The sequence below is a fragment of the Balaenoptera physalus genome (genome assembly GCF_965194825.1).
Source record: "Balaenoptera physalus genome assembly, chromosome: 8".
In the NCBI taxonomy this organism is placed as follows: domain Eukaryota; kingdom Metazoa; phylum Chordata; class Mammalia; order Artiodactyla; family Balaenopteridae; genus Balaenoptera; species Balaenoptera physalus.
In genome coordinates this window covers 109,265,744-109,282,581 of record NC_138887.1, presented here as the reverse complement: position 1 = coordinate 109,282,581, position 16,838 = coordinate 109,265,744, and the positions used below count along the sequence as shown (strand labels likewise).

Sequence of the window (16,838 nt, the reverse complement as noted above, 5' to 3'; positions counted from 1 at the left end):
ATATATGGGTCTTGTTTTTGTATCCATTCAGCCAGTCTGTGTCTTTTGATTGGAGCATTTAATCCATTTACTTTTAAGGTAATTATCGATATGTATGTTCGTATTACCATTTTCTTAATTGTTTTGGGTTTGTTTTTGTAGGTCTTTTCCTTCTCTTGTGTTTCCTGCCTAGAGAAGTTCCTTTAGCATTTGTTGCAAAGCTGGTTTGGTGGTGCTGAATTCTCTTAGCTTTTGCTTGTCTGTAAAGGTTTAATTTCTCAGTCGAATCTGAGATCCTTGCTGGGTAGAGTAATCTTGGTTGTAGGTTTTTCCCTTTCATCACTTTAAATATGTCCTGCCACTCCCTTCTGGCTTGCAGAGTTTCTGCTGAAAGATCAGCTGTTAACCTTATGGGGATTCCCTTGTATGTTATTTGTTGTTTTTCCCTTGCTGCTTTTAATATTTTTTCTTTGCATTTAATTTTTGATAGTTTGATTAACATGTGTCTTGGAGTGTTTCTCCTTGGATTTATCCTGTATGGTACTCTCTGTGCTTCCTGGACTTGATTAACTCTTTCCTTTCCCATATTATGGAGGTTTTCAACTATAATCTCTTCAGATATTTTCTCAGTCCCTTTCTTTTTCTCTTCTTCTTCTGGGATCCCTATAATTTGAAAGTTAGTGCATTTAATATTGTTCCAGAGGTCTCTGAGACTGTCCTCAATTCTTTTCATTCTTTTTTCTTTATTCTGCTCTGCAGTAGTTATTGCCACTATTTTATCTTCCAGGTCACTTATCCATTCTTCTGCCTCAGTTATTCTGCTATTGATTCCTTCTAGCGAATTTTTAATTTCATTTATTGTGTTGTTCATCATTGTTTGTTTGCTCTTTAGTTCTTCTAGGTCCATGTTAAACGTTTCTTGTATTTTCTCCATTCTGTTTCCAAGATTTTGGATCATCTTTACTATCATTACTCTGAATTCTTTTTGAGGTAGACTGCCTGTTTCCTCTTCATTTGTTTGGTCTGGTGGGTTTTTACCTTGCTCCTTCATATGCTGTGTGTTTTTGTCTTCTCATTTTACTTAACTTACTGTGTTTGGGGTCTCCTTTTCGCAGGCTGCACGTTCGTCGTTCCTGTTGTTTTTGGTGTCTGCCTCCCGTGGCTAAGGTTGGTTCAGTGGGTTTTGTAGGCTTCCTGGTGGAGGGACCTAGTTCCTGTGTTCTGGTGGATGAGGCTGTATCTTGTCTTTCTGGTGGGCAGGACCGCATCCAGTGGTGTGTTTTGGCGTGTCTGTGACCTTATTATGATTTTAGGCAGCCTCTCTGCCAGTGGGTGGGGTTGTGTTCCTGTTTTGCTAGTTGTTTGGCACAGGGTGTCCAGCACTGTAGCTTGCTGGTCGTTGAGTTGAGCTGGGTCTTAGCGTTGAGATGGAGATCTCTGGGAGTGCTTTTGACGTTTGATATTATGTGGAACCAGGAGGTCTCTGGTGGACCAGTGTCCTGAACTCGGTCTCCCACCTCAGAGGCACAGGCCTGACACCCGGCTGGTGCACCAAGACCCTGTCAGCTACATGGCTCAGAAGAAAAGGGACCAAAAAAGAAAGAAACAAAAAAATAAATAATGTAATTAAAATAAAAAATAATAAGTAATTATTAAAAATAAAAAAATTAAAGTGTAATGAAAGAAAGAAAGAACAACCAAACCAAAAAACAAATCCTCCAATGATAACAAGTGCTAAAAACTATACTAAGAAAAAAAAAAAAAAAACAACAGACAGACAGAACCCTAGGACAAATGGTAAAAGCCAAGCTATACAGACAAAATCACACAAAGAAGCATACAGATACACACTCAGAAAAAGAGAGAAAGGAAGAAAAAGATATATCATTGCTCCCAAAGTCCACTGCCTCAATTTTGGGATGATTCGTTGTCTATTCAGGTATTCCACAGATGCAGGGTGCATCAAGTTGATTGTGGAGATTTAATCCGCTGCTCCTGAGGCTGCTGGGAGAGAGTTCCCTTTCTCTTCTTTGTTCGCACAGCTCCCAGGGTTCAGCTTTGGATTTGGACCCGCCTCTGCGTGTAGGTCGCCTGAGGGCGTCTGTTCTTCACTCACACAGGACGGGGTTAAAGGAGCAGCTGATCTGGGGGCTCTGGCTCACTCAGGCCGGGGGGAGGGAGGGGTACGGATGTGGGGCGAGCCTGCGGCAGCAGAGGCCAGCGTGATGTTGCAGCAGCCTGAGGCACGCCGTGCGTTCTCCCGGGGAAGTTGTCCCTGGATCACGGGACGCTGGCAGTGGCGAGCTGCACGGGCTCCCAGAGGGGAGGTGTGGAGAGTGACCTGTGCTCGCACACGGGCTTCTTGGTGGCGGCAGCAGCAGCCTTAGCGTCTCCTGCCCGTCTCTGGGGTCCGCGCTGATTGCCGCGGCTCGCGCCCATTTCTGGAGCTCGTTTAGGCGGCGCTCTGAATCCCCTCTCCTCGCGCACCAGGAAACAAAGAGGCAAGACAAAGTCTCTTGCCTCTTCGGCAGCTGCAGACTTTTTCTCGGACTCCCTCCCGGCTAGCACCAAAGCCCGAGCCTCAGCTCCCAGCCCCCGCCCGCCCCGGCGGGTGAGCAGACAAGCCTCTCGGGCTGGTGAGTGCTGCACGGCACCGATCCTCCGTGCGGGAATCTCTCCGCTTTGCCCTCTGCACCCCTGTGGCTGCGCTCTCCTCCGTGGCTCCGAAGCTTCCCCCCAACCGGTCTCTGCCAGTGAAGGGGCTTCCTAGTGTGTGGAAGCTTTTCCTCCTTCACATTCCCTCCTAGAGGTGCAGGTCCCGTCCCTATTCTTTTGTCTCTGTTTTTTCTTTTTTCTTTTGCCCTACCCAGGTACGTGGGGAGTTTCTTGCCTTTTGGGAAGTCTGAGGTCTTCTGCCAGCGTTCAGTAGGTGTTCTGTAGGAGTTGTTCCACATGTAGATGTATTTCTGATGTATTTGTGGGGAGGAAGGTGATCTCCACGTCTTACTCTTCCGCCATCTTGAAGGTCTCGGCCATTCTCACGCTTTTAAATGGCTTTGATGGCTTCCTGTTGCAGTTATGTTATTGTTCATTATCTTCAGCATCGTGGCTTCCAAGCCTTACATGTTCTGATCCCCTACCTCCCTCTGACCCCATCTTGGAGCTCTTTATCTTTCCTTCCCTTCCCTCCCAAATTCCTGCTCTTCTCTGTGTTCTTCAGTGGCCAGTACTGCCCCCACCTACCCCACCCCACCTGGGCCTCATGCAGATCCCACATCCTCTGCCCAGAAAGTACTGCGCAGCAAGCTGGCCTGCAAACCCTTGTTTCCATCCAAGTCAAGGTAAGGAGCTTAGACCAGAGCATGAATCGACCCCTCATGGAACATGCTGCCTGGTTCAGCTGGCATATTTTTGTAGCACGACCTCCTCTCTGAAGGAGCAGTGCACACATGCGCGCACACACACACATGCGTGCGCATGCATGCACACACCTTATACCTACAGGCATGTTTGACTTTAAATGAGAGAGGCAAAACCTTAAAACTTTTAGGAGACAATATAGAAGAATATCATTCTGGCTTTTAGTGTAGGGAAGAATTTCTTAAACCTTCCATCTTAATACACACACAAATCTCAAACAATAATAGAAAAGATTGGTAAATTTGACCATATTAAAACTGAGGACTTCTGTTTATCGAAAGACCACATAAAGAGAATCAAATAAGCCACAAACTGGGAGAAGCTATAACTGACATAGGATTAGTACCTAAAACCTATCAAGAATGCCTTTGGATCAGAAAGAAAAAGATAGACAACCCCATAACAAAATGGGCAGTAGAATTAAAAAGACACTAGAAGAGACAACGTGAGTGGCCAGCAGATAGGAAAAGGTGATCAGTCTATTGTAATTAGGGATATGCAAGTTACAACCATAAGGTTTCATACTGGCCAGATTGGTAAAAATGTGAACATCTAGGAGTATTTAGTATTGGTGAGGATTTGCAGCAGTCAAATGGGAGGATAAATTTGTTCAACTACTTTGAAAGATTATTTGGTATTATTTAGAAAAGTTTCAGATAACCATATCCTCTGTCTGGGCAGTTCTCATGGGTGCATACACACGTACATACAGGCACACACATTAATACACACTCATACACACACATACCCATACGTATGCACCCACACCCCTCATGCATACACATATACACAAATACACACATATACATGTATGTACTTGCACGACACACATGCATGTACACACATATATATACCAACACACAAACACACACATAAATGCACATATATACACATGAACATACATAATACTTTATATATACATATGTGTGCCAGGAGATGGGTGAGAAAGGTCATATAAGAAATATCTGGAATAATGAAAATTGGCAGTAGTCCAGCTGTCCATCAACAATAGATAGATAAATAAATTTTGGTATATTCATATAATGGAATTCATGTTGAAGTGAAAATGAATGAATTATAGCTTCATGCCAAAAAAACCCACTCACAGGTGAAAAACAATATGGAGTGAAAAAAATAAGTTGCAGTAGAATATATGCAGTATAATTCCATCTTGATAAAGTTTGAAAACATACAAAGCTGAAGAATATACTCTTTAGGGATACATACATATGGTAAGACTATAAATAAAAGGATATGAGAGATGCATAGTTCCAAATGGTGGTTCCCTCAGTGGGAAGGGAAGAGATGGGAAAGGGTACATGGGGGATGCCAGAAGTAAGGGTAATACTGATTTTCTTAAACTGAGTGATGGGAACTCAGGTGTTCTTTATATTATTATATATACTGCCTGATAAATATATCTTTATAAATAGTAGCTCTTATCTACTCGATATTTGATAATAAAAACAGTACCAGTTGGAGGAGAGAGTAACCTGGTATAAGGTATTTAGTATACAGTTGGGGTTGGAGAACGAATGAGAAGAGAGACACTCTTTTCTAAACCAGGGAGATAAAAATGAAAAGTAGGAAAAGGAGAACGATGGTTTTAATAATGGCACTAAAATCCTACTTCGGACAACCTGAGAACTAGAAGGATAAAAGTTGCTGAAGACTTGCCAAATTGGGTATTGGTTTAATTATCTGATTACTTTTGTTTGTTTGTTTTAGTATTTATTTACTTATTTTGGCTGCCCTGGTTCTTAGTTGCCTCATGTGGGATCTTTGCCGCGGTGTGCAGGATCTTTTGTTGCGGCATGCAGACTTTCTTAGTTGCAGCATGTGGACTTCTTAGTTGCAGCATGCTGAGTTTTAGTTGCAGCATGCATGCAGGATCTAGTTCCCCGACCAGGGATCAAACCCAGGCCCCCTGCATTGGGAGCATGGAGTCTTACCCACTGGACCACCAGGGAAGTCCCTGACTACTTTTGTTTTTAAACACCTAGAAATTCAAGCGGGCTCTTGTTTTGTAGTAGACTTAATATCCACAGAGTTGAGATGACTCATCATGTTTTGAAAACGCCACAGTTTAGCAGAGAAGCAAAAGTAATGGTTCTATTTGGATTAAAGCTCTTTAGAGGTTTTTGATGCTGCTGTCCCTTGGGTTTTCCAGCCCAGCCCTCAGAGGATGTTTTGTTTTCTGAGCGCCCATGCCTGCAACTGTGAGCTATCCCATGTGGACGGTGGGCCCTCACAATTCAAAAAGCATGCCTTGCATAGGTTTTGGTAGCACAGAATTTAGCATATGCTTTCAACTCATTTATAACATAACTTAGCATGTTTTTCAATGTAATTTATTCACTAGCAGTCTTAATGAAATGGGCTGATGTGACTAAACATGGTGTGGTGTGAAGAGCATTCAACAACCACTGAGGACTTATGAACCTGCCTTTCTAGCTGGCTCTGCCTTGATGCTATTTTGAGCAAGTCAGCTTAAACTCTGAGCCTCGTTTGCATTGCGAGGGGATTGCTGAGGTCTTAAAGGATCCATTCAGCTTGAAAAGTTCGTGATTCCATGATCGACTACTATATTTAGGGAAGATTTCCACATGGAAAAATATGACTTTCAAAAAGGGTAAATATCAGTAAAACACCGAATTCTGCTTTGGGAGTGAGACCAAAAAATTCCTAGAGACAGACATCTCCCTCATGAGTTTTTTTCAGAAGTTTTATGGGTTTTTTTTTGTTTTGTTTTTAAGATTTCATTTTTTTTAAAGAGCAGTTTTAGGTTCACAGCAAAAGTGAGAAGAAGGTACAGCGATTTCCCATATACTCCCTGCCCCCACCCATGCTTAGCCTCCCCCATTGTTAACATCCCCACCAGAGCAGTACATTTGTTACAACGAATGAACCTGCGCTGACACAGCATTGTCACCCACAGTTTGTAGGTCACTTTGGGGGTTCACCTTTGGTGTCGTACTGTCTGCGGTTTTGTCTCATGAATTTTTAATCACTGTGAATCTGCATGGCACCAGGGCAGTTTCTGCTCTGTTACATATAGCATGGCAGGGACCTAGCAAAGGAGGAGATACAAGGTCGGCACTGGATACGTATGTGTTGTACCGTCTATACAGGAGAAAGTGGCTTAGTGCTTGCTACTCAGAGTGTGGTTAGGCATGGCCCCCCCGGGAGCCATGCAGAAGCTCAGCGGAGGCCACCCCCCAACCCCAGCCCTGCTGGACAGTGCCTGCATCTTAACAAGATCCCCCATCACGCTTGTATCATCCCCATTCCTTTCTCTCTGTCGTCAGAGAGAGAACCTTTCACTCGTCTGACCTAATGCTTGAGAGCTTGAAAATTGATCTCCAGGGCTTGAAATTAGAGTCTCCGAAGCCTTTTCTGCCGGGAGAGACTCACCTGGGTTTTCTAACCTCTTCCTGAATTAACTACAGAAGTGATTCCCATGGCATTTCAGCAGCTGTCTCTTTAGAGTTGATTTCTCTCTCCTGGGGCTTGGCCAAAAGGAGGGGGAAGAAACCTTCACAGCTTGGCTCACCTCACAGTTCTTAATAGAGGTTTTTGTTTCTCAGTTTTACTAGCTAGGAGAATTTTTCATTCTTTTGATCACTTTGCCTTTCCTGTTCCTTGTCCTTTGTAGGCAGAATTGATTGAATTCTAATTTGCATCAGATACTTGGGCTCATAAATTAGCCACTAAATGCTCCTTTCTTTGCTATTTTATCTCTTGCAGTTTTCCAGTGCACTTATGAATATGTTTGTGATTCATTTTAAAAGGGATCTTGCTCTCTGTTCAGGTCTTGTATTTCAAAATAAATCATATCATAGCAGAGTTTTAAAACAGACACATAAAATAATTTATTCTTAGTAAAACTGTAAAATCTTTATGCTACATAGTTGTACATATTGTAATTTTATTACTTCTCAAATTTATAACTTTTTAACCTTTACTGTAGAGAAGAACAGCTGCTACTTTACTGTAGTTGTAATAAGTATCATTTTTACTTTTACCCATGCTTGGAATGTGGCAGGTAAATAGTAAAAGCACATAGACAAGAAATCCTAGAGCCAGGTTGTATGGAAGACAACCAATGCCTAATAATATTGCTATGAAATAACCTAAAATCTCTGAGAAATGGTTTTCTTCTTTTATTGTCTATTCATTTTTAAAAGTCATGTTCCATATGAAGGAGTGTGACCCTTTAAAGTAAGCAGCTTCTAACATCTACCCTTCTGAAACTCTTCCAAAAAATTTCAGAGGAAGGAACACTCCCAAGCTCATTTTCTGAGGCCAACATCACCCCTGATACCAAAACCAGACAAAAATGTCACAAAAAAAGAAAACTACAGGCCAGTATCACTGATGAACATAGATGCAAAAATCCTCAACAAAATACTAGCAAACTGAATCCAACAACACATTAAAAGGATCATACACCATGATCAAGTGGGATTTATCCCAGGGATGCAAGGATTTTTCAATATCTGCAAATCAGTGTGATACACCACATCAACAAATTGAAGAATAAAAGGAATATGATCATCTCAATAGATGCAGAAAATGTTTGACAAAATTCAACACCCATTTATGAGAAAAACTCTCCAGAAAGTGGGCATAGAGGGAACCTACCTCAACATAATAAAGGCCATATATGACAAACCCACAGCAAACATCATTTTCAGTGGTGAAAAACTGAAAGCATTTCCTCTAAGATCAGGAACAAGACAAGGATGTCCATGCTCGTCACTATTATTCAACATAGTTTTGGAAGTCGTAGCCACAGCAATCAGAGAAGAAAAAGAAATAAAAGGAATCCAAATTGAAAAAGAAGTAAAACTGTCACTGTTGACAGATGATATGATACTATACATAGAAAATCCTAAAGATGCTACCAGAAAACTACTAAAGCTCATCAATGAATTTGGTAAAGTTGCAGGATACAAAATTAATACACAGAAATCTCTTGCATTCCTATATACTAACAATGAAAGATCAGAAAGAGAAATCAAGGACACAATCCCATTTACCATTGCATCAAAAAGAGTAAAATACCTAGGAATGAACCTACCTAAGGAGGCAAAAGACCTGTACTCAGAAAAGTACAAGATACTGATGAAAGAAACAAAAGATGACACAAAAATATGCAGAGATATACCATGTTCTCGGACTGGAAGAATCAATATTGTAAAAATGACTATACTACCCAAAGCGATCTACAGATTCAGTGCAATCCCTATCAAATTACCAATGGCATTTTTCACAGAACTAGAACAAACAAATCTTAAAATTTGTATGGAGACACAAAACACCCCGAATAGCCAAAGCAGTCTTGAGGAAGAAAAATGGAGCTGGAGGAATCAGGCTCCCTGACTTTAGACTATACTACAAAGCTACATTAATCAAGACAGTATGGTACTGGCACAAAAACAGAAATATAAATCAATGGAACAGGATAGAAAACCCAGAGATAAACCCACACACCTATGGTCACCTAATCTATGACAAAGGAGGCAAGAATATACAATGGAGAAAAGACAGCCTCTTCAATAAGTGGTGCTGGGAAAACTGGACAGCTACATGTAAATGAATGAAATTAGAACATTCCCTAAAACCATACACAAAAATAAACTCAAAATGGATTAAAGACCTAAATGTAAGGCCGGATACTATAAAACGCTTAGGGGAAAACATAGGCAGAACACTCTGACATAAATTGCAGCAAGATCTTTTTAGATCCACCTCCTAGGATAATGAAATAAAAACAAAAATAAACAAATGGGACCTAATGAAACTTAAAAGCTTTGACACAGCAAAGAAAACCTATAAACAAAATGAAAAAACAACCCTCAGAATGGGAGAAAATATTTGCAAATGAAGCAACCAACAAGGAATTAATCTCCAAAATATACAAACCGCTCATGCAGCTCCATATCAAAAAAACAACCCAATCAAAAAAATGGGCAGAAGATCTAAATAGACATTTCTCCAAAGAAGACATACTGACAGCTCAGAAGCACATGAAAAGATGCTCAACATCACTAGTTATTAGAGAAATGCAAATCAAAACTACAATGAGGTATTACCTCACGCCAGTTGGAATGGCCATCATGAAAAAAATTTACAAACAATAAATGCTGAAGAGGGTGTGGAGAAAAGGGAACCCTCCTACACTGTTGGTGGGGATGTAAATTGGTACAGCCACTATGGAGAACAGTATGGAGGTTCCTTAAAAAACTAAAAATAGAGTGCCATATGTTCCAGCAATCTCACTCCTGGGCATATATCCAGAGAAAACCATAATTTGAAAAGATACATGCACCCCAGCATTCACTGCAGCACTATTTACAATAGGCAGGACATGGAAGCAACCTAAATGTCTGTCAACAGAGGAATGGATAAAGAAGATGTGGTACATATATGCAATGGACTATTACTCAGCCATAAAAGAGAACGAAATAATGCCATTTGCACCAACATGGATGGACCTAGAGATTGTCATACTGAGTGAAGTAAGTCAGACAGAGGAAGACAAATATCATATGATATCACTTATATGTGGAACCTAAAAAAAGCATACAAATGAACTTATCTACAGAACAGAAATAGAGTTACAGGTGTAAAAAACAAACTTATGGTTACCAGGGGGGAGAGAGATAAATTGGGAGATTGGGATTGATACATACACAGTACTATATGTAAAATAGACAATAAGGACCTACTGTATAGCACCGGGAACTCTACTGAATACTCTGTAAAGACCTATATGGGAAAAGAATCTAAAAAAAGGAGGATATATATATATATATATATATATATATATATATATATATATATAAAATTCACTTTGCTGTACACCTGAAACTAACACAACATTGTAAATCAACTATATGCCAATAAAAATAAAGTAAGCAGCTTCTATCTGCTGTAAGTTTGTAACTTTCAGATGCTAATGTAACCAGCTAGAAATATTTCATCTATATAAATATATGACTAAATATCACTTACAGATTTTGGTGTATACACACAAAATCTGTTCATAGAATTTTGTCTTAACTCTTGATTTTCATCTCTGCTAGTGAGTCACAGATTCCTCTGGACGCCCCCGTTTCAGCTTCTGTGCAATGTAACAAGCTATTTTAATTCTATATTATGTCTTTTGTAACCTTACAAATTACATAGTATTATTGTTCATTTATACCATCAATGTTTGTTTAGATTTAACCATATTTTTATCATCTGTTTATTCTCTGTTTCTTCTCAGATCTTCGCTCTGGGATAATTACCTTTTCTTTTGAAGTATCGATGTATCCTTGTTTAGAAAGACTTCTTCTGTTGGTATAACCACTTTTTTTAAATCTGAAAATGTCCTTCTTTTAACAAATGGAGAGTATTGCTGTTTATTCAAATCTAGATGTCAGTATCTTCTCTCAGCACTTTGAAGATGTTATTTCATTGTGAATTGGCCCCTAGTTCTGTGAAGTAGTTATCTCATGGTGTAATTGCCATTCCTTTTCTCTGACTGCCTGTATAATTTCTCTTTGTCTTTAGTGTTCTGTGGTATCATCATGTGTATAGGTATGGGTTTTAAAAAGAAAATTCATGTGGTTTGGGATTCTTTGTCTTCCTGAATTCAAGGATTCATGTCTCTTACTGTTTTGGACAGTTCTTAGCACTGTCTCTTTGAATATTGTCTCTGCCCAATTCCCTCCATTATTGTTTTTTAAAACTTTGATCAAATATGTGTTGGACTCATTATGTGTTCATATCTCTTCTCTTTTTTACGTTTCTCCTCTTTTTGTTTCTCTGTGGTACATTCTGAGTAATTTCCAGGTCTGTCCCCCAGTTCACTAAATCTCTCTTCAGCTGTGTCTAAATTGCTGTTTATTGTTTATTACATATTGTATATTGAGTTTAAAAATTTTAATTATTATATTGTTTCATTTCCAAATATTCTTTTGGTTTTTCAAATCTTTCTGACCATTTTCATAGCCTCTTGCTCCTTACTCATGTTTTCAGTCCCTTCTTTATTATTTTAAATGAATTAAACACACTTTCAAAAATGTATCCTATAATTCCAATATCTGAAGTCTTTACAGATCTGATACTGTTTGTGTGGGTTTCTTCTTTTTACTTTTGGGGGCGGTTTCTCTTGACTCTTTTTCATAATACCTTATTTCTTATGTGTTTTGTAACTTTGCAGTCATGCTTGACCATCAGGCTGTCTGGTCCAGTGTCCCTGTAAGCTCTCTGTTTCAGTGTTCCTCTAGGACCTGTGCCCTGGGCCTTCATCAGGGGTCTGGGCCATCACATTTCCTGCCTCTCTATACAGTGTACCTGAATTACAGATGGAGATACCTAAGCCACTTAAATGATAGTGACAGCTGTCACAAGGATGAAGAATATGAAAGTTTGAGAGGATGATGGGATGCTTTTGGCACATATCAGAACTTGGTCCTCAGACACCATTCATTCATTCATTGATTTATTCATTCACTTAACAGATGTTTATCGAGCTCTTAGTATATGTCACTCACTGTGCTAGGCACTGGGGTAACAGATCAACAGTTTCTGTCCTCAAGAATCTCGGAGTGTAATGAGCAGACAGTTCATTTCAGTGGGGCACGATCAGGGATGTGACAGGTAGAACCTAGGGAGAGGCACTCACCCAGCTTTGGAGTATTGAGGAGGGAGGTAGTATCTGTGCTGCATCTGCAGGGCCGGTAGGAGTAATCCAGGTGGAGAGCCTGGGAAGGGCATCCCAGGCAGAGAGAGAAGAATGTGCAAAACACCAAGCCACAGAGAATCTGGGTAGCTCATTCGGCCAGAGCATCGTTGGGAAGGTGTGAGAGTGGAGCAGGGAATGATGAGAGGTGAGCCTGGAGGTAGTCCGAGGTCTTTATGTGGAAGGTCCTATAACTAGGAAACTGCTGAACCCTCTTCCCTGGGTGGTGAGTGATGCTGTCAGAGTGGTCATGATCATTTCTCGTAAGAGCCAACTCTTATGGAAGAAAAAGGACATGGGCTTGGGAGTCAAGGCAGGCTTATGTGCAGATTCTAGCTCCACCTCTGTCCGGGTGATCATGTAATTGATTTAGTTACCTTCTCTGAACCTCTCTTTCTCATGTGATAAATGAGAGAGAACAGACAAGACAGGCCCGTAAGGCCTCTTCCATTTACAGTATTCTGTGGTGTTGTTAGAAAGTAAGAGAAACATGTCAGTGTGTACACACACACACACACACACACAGGCTTAAGTAAAAGTGGTGCTCACATTTACGACTATTCGCAGGTATTATGCTGACAGTAACTGTGGCAATTTCTGACTTCCAGTTGGTTGTTTAACGTCTAACTGTGAATCGTGGCTGTTCACAGTGAGTGGATATCTGTTGATTGAGGATATTTTTATATCTGAAACAAAATGTTAGCAGTATGACTTTCATTGCCTTGCAGCTAAACTCAGCTGTTATTTTCTTTGTAGATGAGTTCCCTCTGGAACAGCACAACCTTTCTTTATCCTCCTTGGAGTTCACGCCAAGGGAAAGCGCCGTGCACAGCACTGCACACGTGGCCTTAACAGAAGCCGCTCCAGGGTCCCAGCAAAGCAGTTCTCTCCACGTCAGATCATCTCCATCCCCCAGTACTTTTGATACAAACTTTTTTAACCAAGGAAAATGGACCCAAAGTACAGCAGATCACAGCATCTTTGTGGCAAATTATGTGTCCGTGACGAGCAACGAGGTCATAGATGATGATGAAATGGATAACTTTTTGCCAGAGACTTCCTGGACCACTTCCCGTGTGGTTTCTCCCATACGATACGTCTCACACAGTCTGCCAGGGCTGCTCAAAGAAACGTTAGACTCCGTGCCGACTCCATCGTTACCCATCATTTCTTTACAAGATGAAGAAGTTTCATCAGCCTGGCAAAACACAGTGCAACAACCAACAATGTCTGCTGAATCCCCCAATCATTTCAGTGCTTTTCTGTCAGCTTTTCCCACTTCCAAGGGCATAATTCCAACTCCTAGTAGGAACTTGGTGTTTTATCCTACTGACACTTACGGGCACGTTTCAAGTAGGACTTTGCCGGAGATCATGGCTTCGGGAGTAGAGGGTGCAGAAACCTTCCTTCTCAGCTCGCAGTATTCCGAGCCTCGACCGCCACGTGATGGTGTCACTCGGCAGCCTCCTCCCCTGTCCGGGCAGGTCTCACCGCCTCCAGAGGATGCTCTGGCCGCAGGTACAGACAGATACTCTGACGTGACTGCTGCTTTGGGTGGAAGTCTGGATGAAACCGTCTCTCCAGGCACACACCGCTCTGCAGCTCTGTCCCAGATGGCCCTTGCCTTTGGCAGCAGCAGTGCACATTTGGCTTTGTTTTCAACTCCTCTTGCGTCTGGATTGTTCTCTACTCAGTCAGCCGGTGTTTCACATAACCCCTGTCTTCCCGCCAGCTCCAGTGAGGCATCAGAATTGCCTGGCCATTCAGCGGCCCCAAGTCGTGCGGGTGACGCTCACGTCTGGAGCCCAGTGTCTTCGTTCAGACCGTACACGTGGTGCGTGTCCTGCACTGCGGTGTCGCCTCGGTACGTGCTGTCATCGAGCCTCACGGAGAAGGACGTGGGCTCGGGGGATGGTGCTGAGACCCTGTCCCCGACCCTCTCAAGGCCCTCAGAAGTGGGCAGCATCTCTCCACTGAGCAGTGTCACAGTGGACTTTGAATTTGATGAAGGCCCTCAAGAATTTCATACACTTTTCCCCTCAAGACCGATGGTTCCCCTCTCTTCTCCATCTGTGGAAATCTCAGCAACGAGCGTCGGTATTTCAGCTGAGGGGGAAATGAGTAGTGTTATGACCGCACAAGTGTCCCCTCCCCAGGGCCACCTCTCTGTGCCTGTGTCACTTGATGCTGCTGCTTTTCGCTCCTCCTCTGTCGCCGAAACTCAAGTAATGCCATCCAGTGTGACAGCCGTGCTTTCCTCGGTCACCCCAGGTGCTCTCCTTGACTCTTCTTTCCCCATCACAGCGAACAAAAACACACCATCGCTTGCTGTCAGAGGCCCAGGTCTTCTTACGTCTTACAGGTTGGACCTGTCGGCACAGCCTTCGCTTTTCCCTGACCGAGAACCTGCCAGTTTTTCCCAGCGTGAAAGTGCAAGTATTTGGGATTTTACATCCAGCTTTTTCTCCACTCCACCACTGGAATTCAGCAGCTGGGTCTCTCCATCTTCAGAAGTACTTGCTTCTCCGTCTCCGAGGTCAAGTGATCTGTCCACCTTCATTTCTCAGGCATTTTCTACCTTGGTTGAGACACTTCTGTTGACCAACTCTATCAATTCTCGGTCACCTCAGCTTTCTGTTCCCAATTCCACAAACCTTGAGTTTTCTCAGCTCTGGCCAAGCTCAGACCTTCTTTTAAGCACCTTCACTTTTCTCCCTAGTTACTCTGAAATGTCACTACTCTCCAGCTTTCCCTCCAGTTCTCCAAAGTTTTCTGAAGCACCCACAGTGTCACCCACAGATGCCGGAGCTCATTTTACCTCAGCTTTCACTGCAGCTACCTCCTATTTTGAGTTTTCACTCATGTCCCATGAATCTGCAGTCCCCACACTGGTGCCCTCCAGTTCTGAGCCCATTTTGACTGCTGAAACTCACTTAACATCACTTTTGACTGCTGTTCCTACTACACCTGTTTTAACTGAATCTTCTGTCTTTTCAACCCTGACACCTTCTGATGGTGGTATCAGTGCTATGAACAATCCCACGTCCGTCTTACCCTCTTTCTCTGAAGTCATCCCTGTCACCACAGTGCTGGCCAGCACTGGGTACCTGCCATCGGCATCCTCGTTTCTTCCTGAGGTGATCCGCTCGCCTCTGCCTGCAGAGCCGGATGGTACGCGTGGCCCATCATTCACACCCACAGATTTCCCGAGGAACACCTCCACTGAGCTGAGCACATCTGACACCGGTGCTGCCCCTGAGAATTCTGTTCACACCACCCTGAACAGCAGAACCGTGAGTCAGAATCGCCATGAGGGCGGCACGGTTCTCCCCCCGCCATCCCTTCATCCCGTGACCACCCCGGCTCCCGAAGCGACGGTTCATACTCCAGCGCTGGTCACCACCAAGTCGCCGTATGTGTGTGATATCACGGTTCCCGATGCCTATTTGATCACAACTGGTAAGGCCCTGCTTCGCATCACTTCTCTTGGTTGGGGTGATCTTCCAAAGGTGTTGATACGAAATGCTTATGTGATGTGTAGCATCGTGGCAAAGAGTGTGGGCTCTGGACCCAGATGACTCCTGGTTGTAGGCTTCACTGCTTTGCCAGCTCCCCTGAGTTCTCCGGACAGTTAGACAGTTAGGCTTCTCTAAGCCTCAGTTTCCTCAGCTATTAAACAGGGATGATGGTGGCACCTACTTCTTTGGGTTATTGTAAAGATTTAAATGCATTAACGCATATAAAATATTTAACCCAGTGCCCAGCATATAAGAAGCGCCCACAAAATATTACAAATTAGTAGCAATGAAAACAAAGGAAAGATTTAAAGGAGCCTTAGAAATGTGTGCTAGGATGTTTGTCTTTGGAGCTCATAACCCATTGGATGCGTAGATGACACGGTTAAAGCAAAACGCCTTCACGTTTCGTTCAAGCAGTTAGTTGGGCAAATGTGTAAGGGCCACCGTTGCAATTTCTTACTAATTTACTGTTCTGACTTTTCCTGGAAAAGAGGGGGCACTTTGTTCTTATATAGTCCTGTAAATGTCACTTGGAGCGGAGGAACATGGAGTGGCTCAGTATCCTCTGAACTGGGTCACAGACTTCGACCTTCTCCCCAGCCTGTAGTCCGAGTCACCAGCCGACAGGCAGCAGCTTCCCTTGCAGCTGCCGGCTGCTTTAGTCACATGAAACTGGAATACCTTTGATGTCATGTCTGAACAAGTCTGGTGACTGTGGTCCCTTGATCAGACTCTCCCACTTGTTCCTCCTGAGAAGTGGCAAGTTGCGCATAAAGCCTGTGCCCTGTTAATATGTACAGCATGTGGTTGATCAGTAACCTGGCTCTGTGTATTCGTGTCGATGGGGATGGGGGACAGAAAGGAAGAAGGGGGAGAAGATGGCAGGAGAGGTGGAGCAGGAATGCAGCGGACGGACAGGGCAGGTGGAGGGGAGGAGGGAGGAGAATGCGCTGGGTCTTTTTTCTCCACGCTGAGACCGAGGAGGGCCGTGGATCCTCTGCCTATTCATAATGACACTGAGCTAATTTGCAGTGCTGGCCCGCAGAGCTGTGCAGGAGTACATCATTATGTCCATCAAAGAGGTGTTGAGGAGCCACTTCAACCGTGTGGTGGAGCTCAAGGTGGGTGCCTGCGGCACGGAAGTCTGGTGGGGGAGTCCGAGTCGGATGCACATCATAATGGGA

General features: G+C 43.0%; 1 protein-coding gene across 2 annotated transcripts in view; it reads left to right on the top strand.

The window, feature by feature from the left end:
* KIAA1549 overlaps positions 1-16,838 on the top strand; it is a 142,849-nt gene that overhangs the window by 45,740 nt on the left and 80,271 nt on the right. For both annotated transcript variants that reach the window (XM_082472857.1, XM_082472856.1), the window contains exons 2-3: positions 12,893-15,595; positions 16,687-16,775. In XM_082472857.1, coding sequence (XP_082328983.1) covers positions 12,893-15,595; positions 16,687-16,775 — 2,792 coding nt within the window. The remainder of the gene's footprint in view (positions 1-12,892; positions 15,596-16,686; positions 16,776-16,838) is intronic.